At 45.6% G+C, this 19,975-nt stretch overlaps 1 protein-coding gene across 3 annotated transcripts in view; it reads right to left on the bottom strand.

The window, feature by feature from the left end:
- Window positions 1–19,975, bottom strand: part of LOC126547836 (RAB11-binding protein RELCH homolog) — a 223,897-nt gene that overhangs the window by 110,601 nt on the left and 93,321 nt on the right. For all 3 annotated transcript variants that reach the window (XR_008609355.1, XM_050195847.2, XM_055063701.1), the window contains 4 exons: window positions 18,883–18,954; window positions 15,193–15,333; window positions 9,052–9,216; window positions 5,714–5,897 (listed from right to left, as the gene is read on the bottom strand). Coding sequence is in view for 2 of the 3 variants with exons in the window: in XM_050195847.2 (XP_050051804.1) it covers window positions 5,714–5,897; window positions 9,052–9,216; window positions 15,193–15,333; window positions 18,883–18,954 (562 nt within the window). In the remaining variant the exon portion in view is untranslated. The remainder of the gene's footprint in view (window positions 1–5,713; window positions 5,898–9,051; window positions 9,217–15,192; window positions 15,334–18,882; window positions 18,955–19,975) is intronic.

The raw sequence follows: 19,975 nt of genomic DNA, 5'->3' as shown, positions 1-19,975 counted from the left end.
AGCGGTATTATACGCGTAGGTGACGAATGGCAGAATGGCGTCCCAGTTCGTGTGGTCGGAGGCAACGTACATTGAAAGCATGTCGCCGAGCGTGCAGTTGAAGCGTTCTGTGAGGCCATTTGTTTGAGGGTGGTACGCCGTAGTCGTACGATGAACAACGTGGCACTCTTTGAGAATCCCTTCAACTACTTCCGACAGGAAGACGCGTCCGCGATCGCTGAGCAGTTCTTGAGGTGGACCATGCCGCAGGATGAATCGGCGTAGCAGGAATGATGCAACATCGCGCGCTGTAGCTGCTGGGAGAGCGGCGGTTTCAGCGTATCGTGTAAGATGATCTACTGTCACAATGGCCCAGCGGTTACTAGACGACGTCAGGGGAAGTGGCCCATACAAAGCGATGCCAACGCGCCCGAACGGCCGGGTAGGGCAGGGTAGAGGCTGCAGACCAGCTGGCGAGTGGTGGGGTGAAGATTTTCAGCGCTGGCAGTCGGGGCATGAGCGAACGAACTTTTGAATGTAGTTGTAGATTCCCCGCCAGTAGTAGCGTCGTCGGAGGCGCTGTTAGGTTTTGAAAAGTCCTGAGTGAGCACACTGTGGATCAGAGTGGAACGATGCGCAGATTTCAGAACGCAGGCTTCGAGGTACAACTAATAACCACTGGCGGCCATCAGAGGTGTAATTGCGTCGGTGAAGCAGGTCGTCTCGAATGGTGAAATGGCGAGCTTGACGGCGCAATGCACGAGTGGTTGGCTGCGATGATGGATCAGCAAGGCAGTCTATGATGGAGGAAATCCAGGGGTCCTTGCGCTGCTCAGAAGCGATGGTCCCAATGTCAACGGGAGAAACGTCAAGCTGGGATATTGCGCAGCAGGGATTGTCGACTGGCAAGGGAGAACGTGAGAGGGCGTCAGCATCAGCGTGCTGGTGTCCGTTCCAGTACAGTACGCGGATATCGTAATCCTGTAGGCGAAGCGCCCAGCGGGCGAGACGGCCTGAGAGATCCTTCAATGACGACAGCCAGCATAGTGCATTGTGGTCCGTGACGACATCAAATTGGAGACCATACAAATAGGGCCGGAACTTGGTAAGCGCCCAGATGATCGCCAGGCATTCTTTTTCCGTGACGGTGTAATTGGTCTCGGCTTTAGTAAGCATACGGCTTGCATATGCCACAACATATTCAGAAAACCCTTCTTTGCGCTGCGCTAGGACAGCGCCGAGGCCAACACCGCTGGCATCTGTGTGTACCTCAATAGGTGCCGTTGGGTCGTAGTGGCGCAAAATGGGAGGAGACGTCAGCAAACGACGGAGCTTAGTGAATGCCTCGTCGCACTCGGACGACCACGAATGGAGAGGTCCATTGCTGCCAAGGAGCTTCGTCAGGGGCGATATGATGGCGGTGAAATTGCGAATGAAGCGCCTGAAGTAGGAACACAAACCTACAAAACTGCGCAGTTCTTTGACGGACGTCGGTTTAGGAAATTCAGCTATGGCACGAAGTTTGTCTGGATCGGGGAGGATTCCATCCTTCGAGACGACATAACCTAGTATCGTGAGCTGCCGCGCTGCAAATCGGCACTTCTTTAGGTTCAGTTGGAGGCCAGCGTTTGCTAAGCACGTCAAAACACGCCGTAGGCGTTGAAGGTGCGTGGTGAAGTCAGAGGCAAAAACAACGTCGTCGAGATAACATAAGCACGTGTGCCACTTCAAACCGCGGAGAACTGTGTCCATCATGCGTTCAAAGGTTGCTGGCGCATTACAAAGTCCAAACGGCATGACGTTAAATTCGTATAAGCCGTCGGGTGTGACAAAGGCTGTCTTCGGCCTATCGACGTCAGCCATGGGTACTTGCCAATAACCGGAGCGTAAATCTAGAGATGAAAAGAATTCTGCTTCGTGTAGGCTATCGATGGCGTCATCGATTCGCGGCAGCAGGTATACATCTTTGCGAGTGATCTTGTTCGGGCACCGATAGTCTACACAGAACCGTACCGAGCCGTCTTTTTTCGTAACAAGGACGACAGGAGATGCCCATGGACTGTTCGAGGGTCGGATCACTTCGCGGCGAAGCATATCGTCCACTTGCTCATTAATCACAAGACGTTCTGTGGCAGAGACGCGATATGGTCGTTGCCGCAATGGCGGTTGGGAGCCAGTGTCAATATGGTGCGTGACAGCAGACGCCCGGCCAAGGGAAGGTTGCCCGACATCAAAAGAAGAACGAAATTCTTCTAAGAGGCGCAGAAGCTGCGAACGCTGAGGTGGGGTGAGGCCATCGGCAATAGATGAATCGAACACACCTGTGGGCAAAGGGTCCGACGTAGAGAGAGAACCGAGCGTGTTGTAACTGGCGCAGGACGTGTCTTCGGGAACATCCGTAATTTGTACGGCGTCGATCACTTCCACGTGGCCAAGACATTCGCCTTGAAGCAGCATCACAGGGTATGGGAAGGGGTTACAGACAAAAATAGCTGTGGAGCCCTGTTTGACGTTCACAGTCGCAAAAGGCAGCAGCAGACCTTTTCGAGTATAAAAGTGGCCCGACGGAGAAAGTAGTGCGATGGCGTCAGAGAGGCTGCTGCACTGCATTGATACAATCACTGACGAGTGGGCAGGAACGTTTGTGTCGTGCCTGACGAGTAGTTTGTTCGCAAAAGAAGCATTATCGGCAAGCGTCATATCTGAAATCGGCGACAGTTCTAGTTCGGCCCGTGCGCAATGAATGACGGCATCGTGGCGGGCGAGAAAGTCCCACCCCAGAATAACTTCGTGGGAGCACGAGGAAATCACAATAAATTCGACGGCGTATACAACGTCCTCGATGAGAACACGAGCGATGCACGCCGCAATCGGGTGAATACGCTGTGCGCCTACTGTTCGGAGGGCGAGTCCAGCAATGGGCGTCGTAACCTTTCGAAGGAAGCGACAAAGCTTTGCGTCCATAACTGACACAGCGGCTCCGGTATCCACGAGGGCATATGTGCGCACACCGTCAACTAACACGTCTATCGCATTGGTCGGGCTACGTTGAGGACTTCCGCGTTTCGATGGGGTCGCAGTCCTTACCTCATGGACTGTGACGATTAGTTTTCCTCATCCCGAGCTTCGGGCCGAGGCCGCATCGGTGATGGGGAGCATCGGTGTGGAGAAGTTGAGCGGCGGATGTTGGCGGACCGGCGGAATGGTGGTGACACAGCCAGAGGTTCGTCGTCGTAATAAGGGCGCGGAGAACCTGCCATAGAACTTGGCCCATATGGTGTAGCGCTAGGCGACTGCACGCGACTACAGTAGCGTGCGACGTGGCCTGCGTAGCCACACGCAAAACATATCGGTCGATTGTCCGCTGTACGCCACCGAGTCGTTGCGGCAGGTCCCATCCATGTGGAAGGACGCATTGGACGTGGCGGCTGGTGAATTGATTGCATAGCAGGCTGTTGTCGGGGCATAGCGAGGACTTCGGCGTACGTGAGAGATCCCCGTTGAGGGAGTTGTTGAGGCTGGGTGATGACTTCCGCATAGCTGAGTGGCACAGCTGTCGGGATCTGTTGGGGCCTGGCCATGACTTCGGCGTAGCTGCGAGGCGCAGCCGCAGGAACACGCTGGTGGTGCTCAGGCAAAACCTCGTGCAGTTCTTGCGCTATGACACGGTGAAGCGGAGGCGCAAAACTTGGCGTAGGCGCGTGTACCGACTGCGGCTGTGCAAAATCCATCAACGAGAGTTGCCGGGCAACTTCCTCGCGGACGAGTGCCTTCATTTCTGCGAGCAACGCTGCCTGGTTGGACATGGCAGCCAAACCAGCGAGGTGTTCGTAACGCGGTATAGGTCGATGGGTCAGTGACCGCTGCCTGCGGAGTTCTTCATAGCTCTGACACAGTGTGACAATTTCAGCCACAGAGCATGGACTTTTGGCCAGCAACATGTTAAAGGCGTCGTCTTCTATGCCCTTCAGGATGTTTCGGATTCGATCAGACTCCGCCATGGTCGAATCAACTTTCCTGCATAGGTCCAGGACATCTTCGATATAGCTGGTGAACGTTTCGCCTGGCTGTTGAGCTCGTTCTCGCAAACGTTGCTCGGCACGCAGCTTGCAAACAGCAGGGCGACCAAATACATCGGCGAGGGAAGTCTTAAATTCTGACCATGTCTGGAACTCTGCTTGATGATTGTTATACCACAGGCTGGCAACTCCAGCGAGGTAGAACAGAACATGGCTCAGTTTGGCCACTTCGTCCCACTTGTTATGGTCGCCTACCCTGTCGTACGCCGTGAGCCATTCGTCCACGTCAGTGTCGTCCGCTCCAGTGTAGATAGGAGGGTCGCGATGACGAGGCACCCCGGGACACGCAGTGGGTGCAGGAGGAGGCGTTTGCTGGGAGGCGTCTTGGGGCATGGTAGATGGTAGGGTACGAGACCGGAGTTCCAGGATGATCGTCTGAGGGTACCCCGCACACTCCACCAATTCTAACGGTGTTTATTAGGCAGAGCTCGGAGCAGCGCAACGTCGACGGGCAGGGCAGTCACAGCTTCCAAGCACGAGAGCCGTTGCTGAGCAGGAGCGCTCGACCCACTACCGTTTAGAGCCAGTTGTGCTGAACCCACTAGCGTCTCTCTTCGCTACAAGCATGTTTTTTTAAAGCTAGTCATAAGCAGCCATTCTTTTTTAGAAAGCTTGCTTGCAACCAGGCTTTACAGCTGTGGAGAGGCTATTCGTGCACTTGTTTTAATGATAATTACTGATCTTGTGTTTAGAACTGATCCTTTGTCGATGATTGTTAGCTGTCTTTTTTACACTAGCCAGCACAGGTGTGGTTGCCTAACCATATGTATCAAAACAGAATATTCCTGCTGTAAAAATATGCGTCTGCATCTGAGAATTCAATATTCAATTTGATACTTAATATGCATATTCGAAAAAGTTTATATTTGCCTACCTCTACAAAAAGGCTTCCATTAAAACAGATTTCAATGTATGCATGAATAATTGAAACAGCCACCACGCTTCCGTCCATTTCCACTGCTCATCGGTATAGGGGTAACCAGAACCATGCCTGCACTTTTCGAACAAATGGAAGGTCACTTGCACACAGTGTGGTGCTAGGCATACTGCTAGTCTAGGTGGCACAGTTAACCTCTACAAAACAGCAAGTGATTATTGTACACACTAATCAGTAAGTATACAACAAGCCATTACAGCTTAAGAGGTGGTATATCACAACTATGTTTGAACTGCTAGTACGCTTCAAGTGGGTACATGTTAACATGGTTTCACTGTAATAATGCTCATCCTATTTTTTTTTCTTTTGACTGTTTCTTTATGCAGTGAATTTTCACTTATAGTTCTCCCAGGCCACTGGGAAACATAGTGGATAATGTTTGTAGATGTTGAACCCTTGCAGAACTAATTTACTGCAAAAGTAGTTATTCACCCACAGACATTAAACTGTGCATGAAGAATGGCTAAACAGGCTGTTATCAAACCTTGCTCAAACCAACATTTTACTAGTTTGTTACTGTTACAGTAACAAACCAAGGTTTGTTGCTGAAGTATACACACACAGCCATTAGTAAGCCACCTGTCGCCAGCTGCACACTTACAATATGATACATGTTTAAGCAAGGTGTCCAAAACGTTAAAATCAAGTATTCAGCTTTTTCATCAGTTCTTGTGAAGGCAGAAGAATTTCCTTATTTTAATTGAACTTGGCAACCCACCTTCCAACAAATTCTTCAAGGAGCTGTCTGTGAGGTTCAAGCGGCTCATGTAGGGGCCAGTTTCGACAACATGAACAAAAAGGAATGGTAGCAAGGCTCCAAGTGCCTTAATGAGATGCACTGAGTGTTGTTCTTCAGCTTGTGTAAGTGCAGTTGGGCCATCAGCTGATCGCAGTGCCAAGGCCTGCAGTAAAGAGGCACCAGGATACCCAATAAGAAAGCAAGCCCTTAGGTTTCTGAGAGAACACAAGAAAACATAGGACCGAGTCCTACACAAAAGAAGTCTAAGACCAAGACACATGCACAAAGTTCACATAGTCTCCAAATCAGTAGTTCCTATAAATGGTAGAAAAACTACAAACAGCCTGAGCAAACTGATTGATTCATGGGATTTAATGTCCCAAAGCAATCCTGGGGCTGTCAGAGACAAGGTAAGGAAGGGTTCTGGACTATTTTTTGAGAATTGGGAGTTAAATTTATTATTGGGATTAAATCCACAAGTGTGTTTTGCATTTAGCCTTGCCCCCATCAGAATGTGGCCCTCTATCGCCAGGAAACGAATTACCACCCTCGTGCTCACCAGCAGAATGCCATAGCCATAAATTCCCATTAGCAACTCTCAGCCAGTATGGAATATGAAAGGCTGCTGGAGTGCATTCATGCATGCATTGTCGTCTCCTTGTCATCAAGAGTGTCCTCAATATACTCACAAAAGCAGAGATACAAAAGTAATAATTACATTGTTAAATGCATTGCACTAAGTGAAAAACCAGTAAAAATTAACAAGTAGAAACACGTCACATTAATACTGTGTAATTGCTGTCGCTAGAGAATGATGCGGCCTGGCTATTTGAATTTTCCATGTATAACAACATTGCTTATCTATTGAAATCTATCCCAATAGGCTCAAGAATAAAATCAAGACGCACGCTTCCTTAACTCTTCATGACTAAGGTTAGATATGGCAAAGCAAAAGCATGCCATACAGTTTATTTTGAACCCAAGCCAGAGTGCAGGAAAGACTGTGAAATCATGGTTAAGCAGGCGAGAAGTGCACCACCATGTTCCCAGCTAGTATCAGCATTTTTGGGCACACAATTTTTAAATATACTGCGAAGAAGCACCAGACATTATCACATTACTCATAGGACAAGCACAGCATACCATCCCCAGACTAACGGGCTCACAGAGCGATATAACCGCACACTTGGTGTTATGCTCTCGATATACGTGGCATCTGATCATGGTAACTGGGACCGCATCTTTCCATTCATCACATTCGCTTACAACACCGCGATCCAGGCCACTGCGGGATTTTCACCTTTCTTCCTCTTATATGGTCACGAGCCTACGCATACCATCGACATGCTCCTTCCATACTGCCCTGATGCCTCCGAGTGTCTACCTGTGTCCGACAAGCTAAAGAATGCCGCCAGCTCACGCGTACCTTTATGGCACAACAGCAGCGCCAGAAAGAAAACCACACTGACTCACTTCCAAACACCATCTACACTCCAGGCTCTCTTGTGTGGCTGTCCGTCCCTTTTGAAATGCCAGGACTTTCCTCGAAACTCGTCCCAAAATACGAAGGGCCTTACCGAGTCTTGGAGCGAACATCCCCGGCGAATTTTCTCATTGAGCCACTGTCATCACCTGACGACTTGCGCCGGCGTGGACGTGACATTGTCCACGTCTCGCGTCTCAAGCCCTACCACGACCCTTCTGCCTCCCTATTCTTAAGTCGCCAGGATGGCTCTTTTTGTCCGGGGAGAGATTGTTAGGAAGAAGAAGCGTCTCGCTGAACAGCCGCATTGCCAATGCGCGGCCCGGCTCTGCTCGTGCTGCTTGTTGCTGGCGTCTTTTTGGATGGTGCTTTGGGCTGCCTTGCCGTTCTCGGTCGCTGTACCCTTTGCATAAGGAGCCGCTAATAAACCTCTTCTCAATATTAATAAATGGATTATAGCTTAAGCTAGGAAACCTTTGCAACTTTTAGATAGCAGACTGAAATATATTTGAAGTTGCACAGCACTCGTGTGCCCATTTTATTTTTCAGATTTTTTACTGGGTGTTATGTGCATTTCTGAAAGCAGTTCCAAGGTTTTTCCAAAGTGCATCAAAGTTAATTACTGTTGAAGTAACACATTAGCACACTTTAGATTTAAATTATATTAATTACTGAACATTTTACAAAGTTTCTTGGTGAAAATATTTAAACAAAACAGTTATGCTAGTTATTGGTTTCGCATTTACAGCGCTATCATTTCTACTAGAACAAACCTTGAAATAAATACTGAAGTCTTCCAAATCAGAGTTCATTAAAACTCTTGATCTCTGCCTCATTAAAAAACTGTGTGGACTTCTTCCATCGATCTGTCTTGTCGGAAAACAAGAAACAAGATCTTGAAAATGAGCACATGCAACACTAACAGATAAGCTTTTGCCACCTGTCACACTAACAAAAGCTGCCATGCAATTTTAGTTTAACCAACTTCTGTGTAGACAGCACGACCATTACACCGGGGTTTTACGTACACAAATTATAGCAAGCAGGGCAACAAGTGAGCAGAAATCATGACACAGGTTTAGTCAGGCACGATCAGGGGTGTAGGCACCAAGGCAAGTCAACTGGGGCACAGCCCTCGGGGAAGCAATTATTTTTTCGTTTGTGTCCGAAAGAATATAGCCAGGGTAGCTTTGTTACGCTCTGTATCTTTAGCAGGGCTAAGGAAAACTACCATGGTAATGCACAGTGTTCTTTTCTTTCAAGGAGAATAAGCTTTACATTAGGGTGAAAGAATGGGACAGGAAGACCAACAAGAGCTCGCTCCTCAGTACTGACCCCATATTAGTCATGGGAGGTGTACCAGACGTCAGCCAAAAGATTTTATTGCGTCGTAACGACAGCTGTGAAGGAAGCTCCCAGATACATCCCCAGGTTGTGAGATCTAGGCCTTGCTGCTTCCTTATGAGATAAGGATCTGCCAGGCAGTTAAGCCTACCTGTGTGGATGCAGATAAACCTAGCTGTTTGGCTAGAAAACAACTCTCACAGCTGATTTTGAGCCCTCTCATGTGCCACACAATTTTCTTGATGATAATTATGCTTCACAACTTCAAGTACAAGCCAACAAACAAACATAAACCATTAGAACAGCCAGCACTTTGAAAGATCAACCTTGCTAATCCTGTATTCCCATTTCTCAAAATGTAAACACTGAAGAAATGAGAAATCAAGGTTAAAATGAGCAAGCACATAATGTCAATATTATTTTTCATCATACAGCTCCATACATTTGCTTGAGTTTATTTTGGAACAGAAGGTTTCCCAAGGAAGTTTACCTTTATATGATCTTCAAGAAGTTTAATCAGTGTGGAAAGCAGCGTGTCCTCCAGGTGGCCTATTTCTAGTGCCCACGATGCAACAGAAGGAAGTAAAACAGTCTGTGCCACCTCAGCCATGCTTGCATGTGCATCAGCTACTACAAGCAATGCCAGGTCAACTGCCTGAAAAATCACCAGTACAGTTAACGGTCGACAGGTCAACTGCAAAAAAGTTTACGGTAGCGTAAGAAGGTGTGTTCCCAACAGGATGGATGCAGATGAGGCTCAGTATAAAATTATCCACTTAGCTAATGTGCTAGCAGAAGTCAATGTTTTTGACATAACATTGTCAGCAAACTTAACCCCATGACCCAATCAATGCTCAGCAGAGTAACAGAAACACTGAGCCATTGTGGCTACATGTGACCTGCCCCCCCCCCCCCCCCTTCCTGACAATAGGTTCAACTCCTAGTCTTCACAGTGAAAAATGCTTTTTTCTCGGTGCATAACCAAGGTTCAAGCCTTGACTTAAGCACATCAATGTTATTTAGCTGTCTACATTCACAACAGGATTACCTTCATTTCTTTTAATCTATTTTTTTTATTCTAAAGGAGTACTTACACATATTTTTGCAGTTGTAAAGTTCTACCATGCTTCTTGCACATAAAAGGATACACTTAGCAGGTATGAAGGTGTGGATATTTGAATATTTGGATATTCAGACACAGTGGAATCTAAAAAATTAAATTATGGGGTTTTACGTGCCAAAACCACTTTCTGATTATGAGGCACGCCGTAGTGGAGGACTCCGGAAATTTCGACCACCTGGGGTTCTTTAACGTGCACCTAAATCTAAGTACACGGGTGTTTTCGCGTTTCGCCCCCATCGAAATGCGGCCGCCGTGGCCGGGATTCGATCCCGCGACCTCGTGCTCAGCAGCCTAACACCATAGCCACTGAGCAACCACGGCGGGTACAGTGGAATCTCAGTAAACAGAAATTTAAATGGAATTACTGCTTAAGCAGAACAACAGCTTTATGGTTGGTTGGTTTTGCATTAGGGCAATGCAAAAAGAAGTTTGCTAAATGGAACCACACTTTTTTCCTACTCACCGTAACAGAACTAAACATATTACCGAAAATGAAGCTGAGCGGCCAATCTCAGCTGCATTGCAACAGGCATCATAGTTTGTGTCTTTCTCCACTTTCAGGTTTTCTCACCAGTTCTCTACCTTATCGTGCAGGTGGCTTTTATATGAGAGCTTCTTTCTCATATTTGCCCGACCATCGTGTGCGTGCATTATTTGCAAGAGAGAGAGAGAAATAACTTTTTTGGGTCCAGCAATTTGGGGACCAGGTCCCCACCTAAACGGCAGTCAGAATCCCTTAGGCTCAGGCAGAGTCTTCAGCTAGCTGGATGGCCCAGTGTTGTACTTCTGGATCCACACTGAGCAGTATGGCCTCCCACTGCTCCTCATTGACTATTTTGCAGCCCTGCCGTGTCAACTGAGAGAAAACCCACAGGATGTGTCTCAGATCTGCCCGTTGCCCACATAACCGACATTTGCCCTCAAATTGGTCCGGGTAATAGTTTTAGTTTAGGGTATGCTATACCATTGCGTACGCTATAAAATAGCGGGTCGTCACTGCACATGCGCAGAATGCTAAACGACCCATAGTGTATAGCGTACGCATGCTATTTCTCAGATTTTGCGTTAGCGTCCTTGTGTGGTTTGCAGTTTGCGTGAAACATGGCGGCGGTCCCGGCTGCCCGCTTCATGTTGAATTTGGCGTTGCTTTTGTCAAATGCACTTTGTTCGTAGCAAATGACTGTGTAAACAGCTTTCGCTTAGTCTCAGGCCGCTTCGACGACAGAGTATTCTGGATAACCTTGTGGCGTTTTCGGGATCGCTTCTCGTTTCGAACGAGTCGAAGCCTAACGAACTAAGCATTCGAGATGTCAGCGCCACCTATAGCTACAGTCGGGAGATAGCCGCAACGACGGCATATGGCCTCCGAGATCCGAAGATCTCACAGGCTAACTAAAACTGTAAAAAAATGTGCACTGCTTAGCGTACACTATACTATAGCGTATAGCGTATGCTATAGTTGCATACGCTAAACTAGAACTGTCTAATACCGGCTGTAGGCCACCGGATTTGCATAGGTACAGGTTTGGAGGAGGCACCAGGCCATCATCTGCGGCTTACTGAATGTCGGGTGGGGATACCGAGCCCTCGCCAAACTATAAAGTGATTTCATTGCAAGTAACCTTGCGCTCCTCTCTCATCTCTGGGTAAGACTGCTCTCTGGCTCAGTTAATGAGTTCTCGAGCCAATGTGTGACCTGTCTCGTTCCCAAGGAGGGAGGGAGGCATGCGTAGGTGCACAGATGATTTGTGTGTCTGTGGTCTTTCAAATTGGTTAAAATGCCAAGCACCTCCTGTGAGACTCGCTATCTTAAAAAATTTCACACCGCTGCCTTTGAGTGACTAATTATTTGTCTGGCCAACGAGGAAGCTATCGCAAATGCGATGGCAGATTCCTCTGCCGTTTCTGTGCTATGCGTTCACAGTGAGCTGCTGGCTTTTATCTTGCCCTCTTTATCAGTGATTATAACAGTCATATTTTGTTCACTTGGATATTTCGTGGCATCTATGTAGACAACGTCCTTGATGTTTTTGTATTTAGTTCTGAGGGCCTTTGCCCTATCTGCGTGCCTTTCCACGTTGTGCTCTGGGTGCATGTTTCTGGGAGTCAGTAGAACTTTTATCGTTCCACGTATTTCTCGCAGTATATCCATCTTGATTCCCTGCTGCGTGGCATAGCCTATATGGAGGCGATCAAGTATTGTCCTGCCTGTAGAAGTTTGTGCTAGTCTCTCGTATTGGGCCGTTTTGTGCGCTTCTGTTAATTCATGTAGGGTACTGTGTACTCCAAACCAAGTAGTCTTTCCGTAGGTGTATTGATTGTTATTCCAGGCGCTTGTTTCTATACTTTCCTTATCAGGGCTTCAATTTCTGTTTTTTCTGCCATAAGGATGTTCAGACAAGGGGTCACAAATACTATGTATTCGGCTAATAGCGAAAGCCTGTACTAACCTAATTACGTCAGCTTCCTTCATTCCGCTGCGTCAGCTTGCAATTCTTGTGATCAGGCGAATTGTTTGTTGCACCCCTCTTTCTAAAGCCTTCACTGTATGCCTTTCCCTAGGTACTACAGAGGAGAATGCAAATCAGTTTGTTCCTAGTTGAGCTGCACTAAGCAACAGCGGTTAAATACAGTTAAACCTCGATATAACAATGTCGGTAAAATCGGCAATTTGTTTCATTATATCGAAATTTCATTCTATTGAAATTCGACTTTCTATGCAAATAAGTACAGTCGCCAATCGATTTTTCTTACATGGAAAGGGGCCACAGAATTTTCCGAATTATTGGGCAATGGAAGAAAGCAAATCTGAATGAGAAAACAATTCATTTTGATAAATCTGGGAGTCGGCGACGAATTATACGGTTTCTCGCCATGTAGGTTGACGATATCTTCACATAAGCAGCACGCATTAAGCGAACCCAGCCACGAAGGGGAGCGGAGACCCGGTGCAAAGTGCAGTAAGGTAGACGCCGCTTTAGTGACCGCAGACCAATTAATACTGACACAATGTTACTGCGAATTGATTTTGTTGTAAAATATTCATTTGCAGGTGATGCTGAAGTTCATGTTCATGGCTGGGTATAGCAAACACAGAGCGGCCATATGTGACATGTACTGTAAAGATCCCCTCCCATCACCGAGTACATGCCCATGTGCCATGCACTGTAAAAGATCACCTCCCGTCACCAATAACCCTGGCAAGCACCAAAGGTGCACTACAAAGTGGCAAACCTTATGTTACGTGTGCCCCTGTGACACAGGCCAATCATTCTTGACATAAAACTGCTGTTTCACAATTACAGACTCTACGATTCCATTTGGAGGGAAGTTCAGGCGGTGGTTAAGCGGAGCAAAGTGCGCCATCCTCCATAGTACATAGGCAAAGGCAGATTTTGAGAAGCAATGTCCCCAGCAAAAGTCCCCGTATTTCTCTCTCAGGAACTGTTGGGTAGGGAAAATATGAGAAGGAAGCTCTCGCGACTTTCGTTTATGCCACAGTTAGCCACCCTATCGCGGTTAGTGTGGCTCTACTGTGATTGTGGCTAGCTGTGGTTTCTTTATGCAATGTCGGTGCACTGTGTGCTTGCTTAGCATTGACAATGGCAGCAAAGAAATTCCCACACAATGTGCTCATGGTATAAACGAATGTCAATGTTATCTATAGGAATTCAAGAGTAGTTGCTTCACTAAAACAACTTTTTCTCACTAAATGACTATTCCTTTTTTTTTTAATTATGTTTGCTAGCTCTGTTCAGTGGCTGCAAAAAGTAGAACCTTTGTAAGAAGCAGCTTTGTGTATGCCTATTATTGCTGTTCACAATAAAGTATCTGCCCCTTTCAACAGAGCACCTTATGTGCCCTTGAGTGCAATCTCTCAGTAAATGAAACTCCTGATAAATGGAACTTATTTACCTGGTTCCTTGAGCTTCCATTTAATGAGAGACCACTGAATTTGAATTTGATACCGAAGTTTATCTCAAAATTCTGAACCTAGCATCATTGACATCTTGCCATCATGACACAGAGCAAAATTTGCCGGTGTTGTGTAGCAATAAGGTTAGATATGATGACGTTGCTTATAAAGAAATAAACAAGAGTGCTGCATGTGCATTTTCTTACAGCACTCACATGCAGTTTCCACAGCAATTGCAAGAAATGGAGAGGGGTGGTTCTTAATAACGTCGTGACATATCCACATCGTGGGTACCGAAACTAAGACTGGTTACTAAAAACAAGTATTATAGTAGATTACATAGGGCACTCTAATGCTAGACAGCAATTTTTCTATGGCCAACAGCATTTCTACCTTCACTTAACACAAGAAATGACAAGTCAAAAATGCCATGTCAGTAGCCCTCTAAAACACAATTCACTACAGTATTAAGGTGCACATCTGCTCTCTTTTTCTTGATAAGCCTCCTCTAGACAATGAGCAGATTTAAGAAAACGCATATTTTCAATTCAGTACATCTTTCAGGACGCACAATATTGATAACTGGACAAACGTAGAAGCTTCCTAAAACATTTCAGGGAGAAGAAAAATCAGATAATCTGGAAGAATGCATGATCTAAAAAGTGTATTTTCAAAGTACAGTAGACATTCGTTAATTCAACTCAAGCTAATTCAATTTTTAGATTAGTTTGATCCCAACTGAAAGTGGGAAGTGGTATACATTTCTATGAGCCAAAGCTTTCATTATTTCAATTCTAAAATTGGCCCCCACCAGATCGTTTGAATTTGACTGGTCGGCACGAACAAGCCTAATTCCCAATGGTGACCCCAATTGTAACCCTAATGGCTACAATGTCCATCTTGGCACCATTAGGGGACAGTGAATGTGGCAAACATACATCATCTTCTGCCAAAAAAACCTATTTTTGGTTTCGTCATTTGATAAATGCAGAATATCCAACGAAAACACGGATGGTGCGGTGGACGACGTATTGTGGCCCACAGACAGCTTTAAAGTGCTGTCCAAGAGCGATGACGATTGAGATTACATGTCAATAAATTTCTATTTTGTGAAGGTAAAGATGGCCAGTTTTGTCTTTTTCTGGTTGCCAGAATCGGAGGCACGCCATTTTTCTTGATGAAAAAACAAGTGCATGTTAGATTTCTACTTTGTTCAGGATATCTAGTGTCATTTCTATGTTGGTTTTCAGTATTGAACACATAAAAACTTGGTGTGCATTAGATTCAGGGGTGTCTTAGAATCAAGCAAATCTTGCCAAATGACATAGTGGTGTGCTTTGTTGTTATTTTTTTGCCTTTCATATAATTTGACCCGTTCGACAATTCAATAAATTTCATCATACCCATCAGGGCCGAATTAACGGAAGTTGACTGTACTTAGCTTTGGGTGTATAGACCAGAAAACAGCATGAAATGGTAATGTATCAGCAAGGTTTCACTGTATTTGAGATCTGCTTCTTACACAAGCTCAGTTTGCGAAAGGGTATGACAACCAGAAAGAAAACCAAAAAAATAGATGGTTGTTGTATCACCTGAGAAAACTTATCTTGGTCATCCACGTAGGCTAGCAGCACAGCTAAACTATGTGCAACCCTTTCACGGATCATGTCCTCTTTTTCTTCCTTGAGCATCTGTTGTAGCATGGACAGCAGCAGGGAGCTACGAATCTCAGGCTGCAAAAAAAATTTTTTTTTTTCACACAATTTTGCCCTGTTGCTACCATCTGCAGTACAGTCACAGGCTCAATTTCTTGAACAGCACATTTTTCAGACATGCTTGATCATTCGGACTTCCCCAGAGCCACCGCCACCTACTCTATACAATCAACAAACATAATGGCAACTGAGATTTCTGACGCTGTAGAGTGTCGCTATATTTTTCTGACATGCAAGCAACAACGCAAACATAGTGGTCCTGAACACAGTTGCCACCATTTGAGTTGCAGCCATGCAACGGGTTCAACTGGCTATTTCTTAGCTTTTCAAGCGCCATTCAGCTGCTACAAAACAACTTAGTAGACCAGCACGAAACTGTAATTTGGTTTGCCACTACTTGATAGAGTTGTACTAATCAGAGATAGCAGCGTAAGCGACGTGGCTGTGACAAAAAAAGATCCAGTGTGATAGCAGATCAAAAGTTGTGACGGGAACCTTGCCGCTATTACGTTCCTACCAGTTGTCTTCATCACTGATCAGGCCTGAGACCATATGTACAGGCTAGACAGATGACCCGAAAAGCAGCGTTTGGGTCCACAGGCAATAAGATGTAAGTGTGTAGCATGTTCGTCAGTGTTCTTATTGGACAGAACAAGGAGAGCTAACATTTGGGCAAGGAGTTCCATAATAAATTAACACATTGTGGCCTAAAGTGCTAGCATTGTGCAGTCAGTGTTGCCATCTTCACCACGTAGCATAGGTAATAATGTGTGACACACATTGGGCAAATGCATTGGCTGATGGGTGAATACCAAAATGCACTCAACCATCACGAAATATATATACAGTCAAACCCACTTATAACAATATTCAAGTACCACAAAAATTCCATTGTTATAACCGATAATTGTTATAACCGGGTTGCATGAAAAAATAAAAATAGGGGGATGGCAGAGCTGTTGTGAGAAACCTATAATGGCGGAGACGCCAGTGCCCTTCCCCACCACCTTCCTCCATACGGCTGCTGATTGTGTTCACTCGTTTAACTGCTTCCTGGGCACTCCGATCACGTGTAACAAGCCGCGGCTGTCAGCGTTAAAGAATGGAACTGCTATAACAACTGGAAAGAGGGTTCACGAGTGGCAAGCGATATGCAAGCACCGCCGAGGCATCGCTTTGGTGGCCCCACAAAGGGCCTTTTAAAAAATTCGAGAACGTTGCCGCAGCAGCCTGTCAGCTTGAGAAATCCAGAAGAAACGCTGAGGCAAGACCACCACAAGCATCTCACCACGTACTTCTCACTGGCTTGCATGAGAAAGCCCTATGTCCGTCAGCCTAGCATGCTTTACGCGAAGCTTGTCGACATCCTTCTCCAAGGCATCCAGGTGCTCTAAGTAGTGCAGGGGAAGGTTCTTCGCAAAAACGTAGCCCCGGAGGGACTGAATCATCTGCCAGGCCTGCTGTGAGGACAACGTTGAGGCAGCCTGCCCTACCACGTCATCGCTGCCGTCGCTATCTGATGCAAGCACGTTTGTGACGATCGCCTCATCGGTTAGAAGCCGCGCGCTTTCTTTTCACCGGCAACATCGTGCATTGCCGATCATTAGTGAGCGGATCAGCCACCTTCCGTTTCAGCAGCGAGAAATGGCGTGGCCAGGATCGATTTCGACGCAACCAACAAAGACAAATGCGAGCGATCAAGCTGCTTGCAGAACTGCGCTGAATGAGGAGCCAATCTAAGTCAGCGCGCAGCGCAGTTGGCATGGTCCATTCATGTTTCGGAGGGTGGGGCGGCATAGAGCTGTGGACGCAGCCCATTCTTGTTCGGAGGAATGGAAGGGCAACAAGAGAGAGGCGCACGGAGATGGTCAGATCGCTGGAAAATGAGCGCACGGCGGCTGTTGTAGCAGCGGCCTATCGTGCAGCGGCTCGAATTTCTCATTTTCTTTTTTTCTTTTCAAGGATTTCGCATTTCACTACCTTTTGGCTCTGACACCCAGCAGCCAGGCTTTATTGCTGTAACCAATAATGCGGCATCGGGGCACTGTAGTAAGCGGTTTATTTCACCATGAAAAACACACAAAGAGTTGATGGTGCAGCAGCTACTCATTCTCATAACCAATATATTGTTAAAACCAGTATCATTATAGGTGGGTTCGACTGCAGCAGACTTTACTTCACTGAAGCACAACACTGGGCAAAAATCTGTAACCTATTTTACATACTGCTGGCAGTGAAATAAATTAAAATATCTTTCCCCCAAAAATTTGTTTTTTCAGACTGCCCGATTAACACTTTCACTAAAGCCTCCATTTAGGAGAAATCAGTTGGCAACTGTATTCAGCTAGTTACAAGGCATGCTTGCCTTTTAAACTGCTACTGAAAATGTGGGCAAACAAGATTTGGTTTCTTTGTTAAGCTTCAGAACCCATAACAACACTGCAAACATAAAGCCAAAGCCTTTACATATAGGTTTCTGTTCAGGCCAATTTTCAGCTCTGATTGTATTATTTGCATTTCTATAACTACCTTCTAAATCTGATCATTTTTATACATCAAAGTCTTTTCAATATGTAATAATTAGCTGAGAACCATATAGCTGCAATAATTTAAGCTTTAAAGGCACCATAAAATAATTAATCTAACTACAAGCACACAACTGACAAGACAATTAGATCCTTCAGTAATCTTCTACAGTCTGGGCAGTAGAAGAGAGCTACATTCAATGTGGGGTGATGAGAATAACAGAAATTTGCATGAAAATTCTGACTGAAAGTACAGTTTAAGGGGAAAAAATGAATTGCTTAAAATAAAAAAACACCGTGAATGAAACAGGTGCAGCTGTTTTTTAAAGGGACACTAAAGAGAAAAACTGTTTCTTCTGTATCAGTAAATTACCCTTCTACAATATCAAAACAGCACTCTTACCACAATAAAATGCTTGGTAAGCCAGAAAAAGCACAATCACAAAAGATGGGTGGCGATGCATCCCAAAAGTTCCCACACCAGCTTGCTGCAACGTCATGGATTTTGAAAGCATCTTCTAGGGCCTAGTTAATGCTTTAGTGGCTAAGGTAGACCACATTGTGTAATCAAGGAGGGAAAAATTGAGCATGGCAAGTTTCTGGAACTTTTGCAGAGCCAACACAGCCTGAATACAAAAAGATACTTTGAAATCTGTGACGTCACAGTGACATACCGGCTTTGGAAATTCAGCGCAATATTAAAAAACTGAAACTTTGACCATCATCTTCTCTTCTAATAATCAACCTATTATTTCAAAATTAACGACAACAGAGTTTGAAAGAATGCTTTATCCGTCTAAGCTGATTTAGTTTTTTGCTTTAGTGTCCCTTTAACTGTTCTTATGCAATCTACAAACATCACTAATATTTATTTCTGCCTGTTGTCTATGTGTAACAGTGTGATATGGCATAATATGGGAAATAATGCTTCTTTGAACATTCACAATAGCATGCAGTTCAAGTAAAAAATTAGAGACAAAGTGAGACACAACTGGAGTGAAGCTACTACATAAAAATATTGCGATATAGTGCTTATACTCACGGCTACTTGCGATGCCAAATAGCCACAAGACTCTGCCACCAGAAGTCTTCTTTCCAAGTACTTATGGTTTATCTGCCATAAATTTCACAGTTTCACTAGTATGCAAGCATGGAAAAGATGAATTCATTATGAAAAGCCTACAAACAGCAGAAATGTGCCTTCTGTGAACAACAATCCAGAGATATACGAAACTAACAAAGTTGGTGCTGCTAGAAATTTATCATCATCATCATCATCATCATCATCATCATCATCAGCCTAGTTACGCCCACTGCAGGGCAAAGGCCTCTCCTATACTTCTCCAACTGCCCCGGTCATGTACTAATTGTGGCCATGTTGTCCCTGCAAACGTCTTAATGTCATCTGCCCACCTAACTTTCTGCCGCCCCCTGCTACGCTTCCCTTCTCTTGGAATCCAGTCCGTAGCTCTTAGTGACCATCGGTTATCTTCCCTCCTCATTACATGTCCGGCCCATGCCCATTTCTTTTTCTTGATTTCAACTAAGATGTCGTTTACCCGCGTTTGTTGCCTCACCCAATCTGCTCTTTTCTTATCCCTTAACGTTACACCCATCATTCTTCTTTCCATAGCTCGTTGCGTCGTTCTCAATTTCAGCAGAACCCTTTTCGTAAGCCTCCAGGTTTCTGCCCCATATGTGAGTACTGGTAACACACAGCTGTTGTACACTTTCCTTTTGAGGGATAGTGGCAACCTACTGTTCATGATTTGAGAATGCCTGCCAAACGCACCCCAACCCATTCTTATTCTTCTGGTTATTTCAGTCTCATGATCCGGATCCGTGGTCACTACCTGCCCTAAGTAGATGTATTCCCTTACCACTTCCAGTGTTTCGCTACCTATCGTAAACTGCTGTTCTCTTCCGAGACTGTTAAACAGTACTTTAGTTTTCTGCAGATTAATTTTCAGACCCACCCTTCTGCTTTGTCTCTCTAGGTCAGTGAGCATGCATTGCAATTGGTCTCCTGAGTTACTAAGCAAGGCAATATCATCAGCGAATCGCAAGTTGCTAAGGTATTCTCCATCAACTTTTATCCCCAATTCTTCCCACTCCAGGCCTCTGAATACCTCTTG

This window comes from Dermacentor andersoni, chromosome 1, assembly GCF_023375885.2.
Source record: "Dermacentor andersoni chromosome 1, qqDerAnde1_hic_scaffold, whole genome shotgun sequence".
NCBI lineage: Eukaryota > Metazoa > Arthropoda > Arachnida > Ixodida > Ixodidae > Dermacentor > Dermacentor andersoni.
Note: the sequence above shows the minus strand (reverse complement) of the source record. Positions and strands in the feature narration are given on the sequence as shown.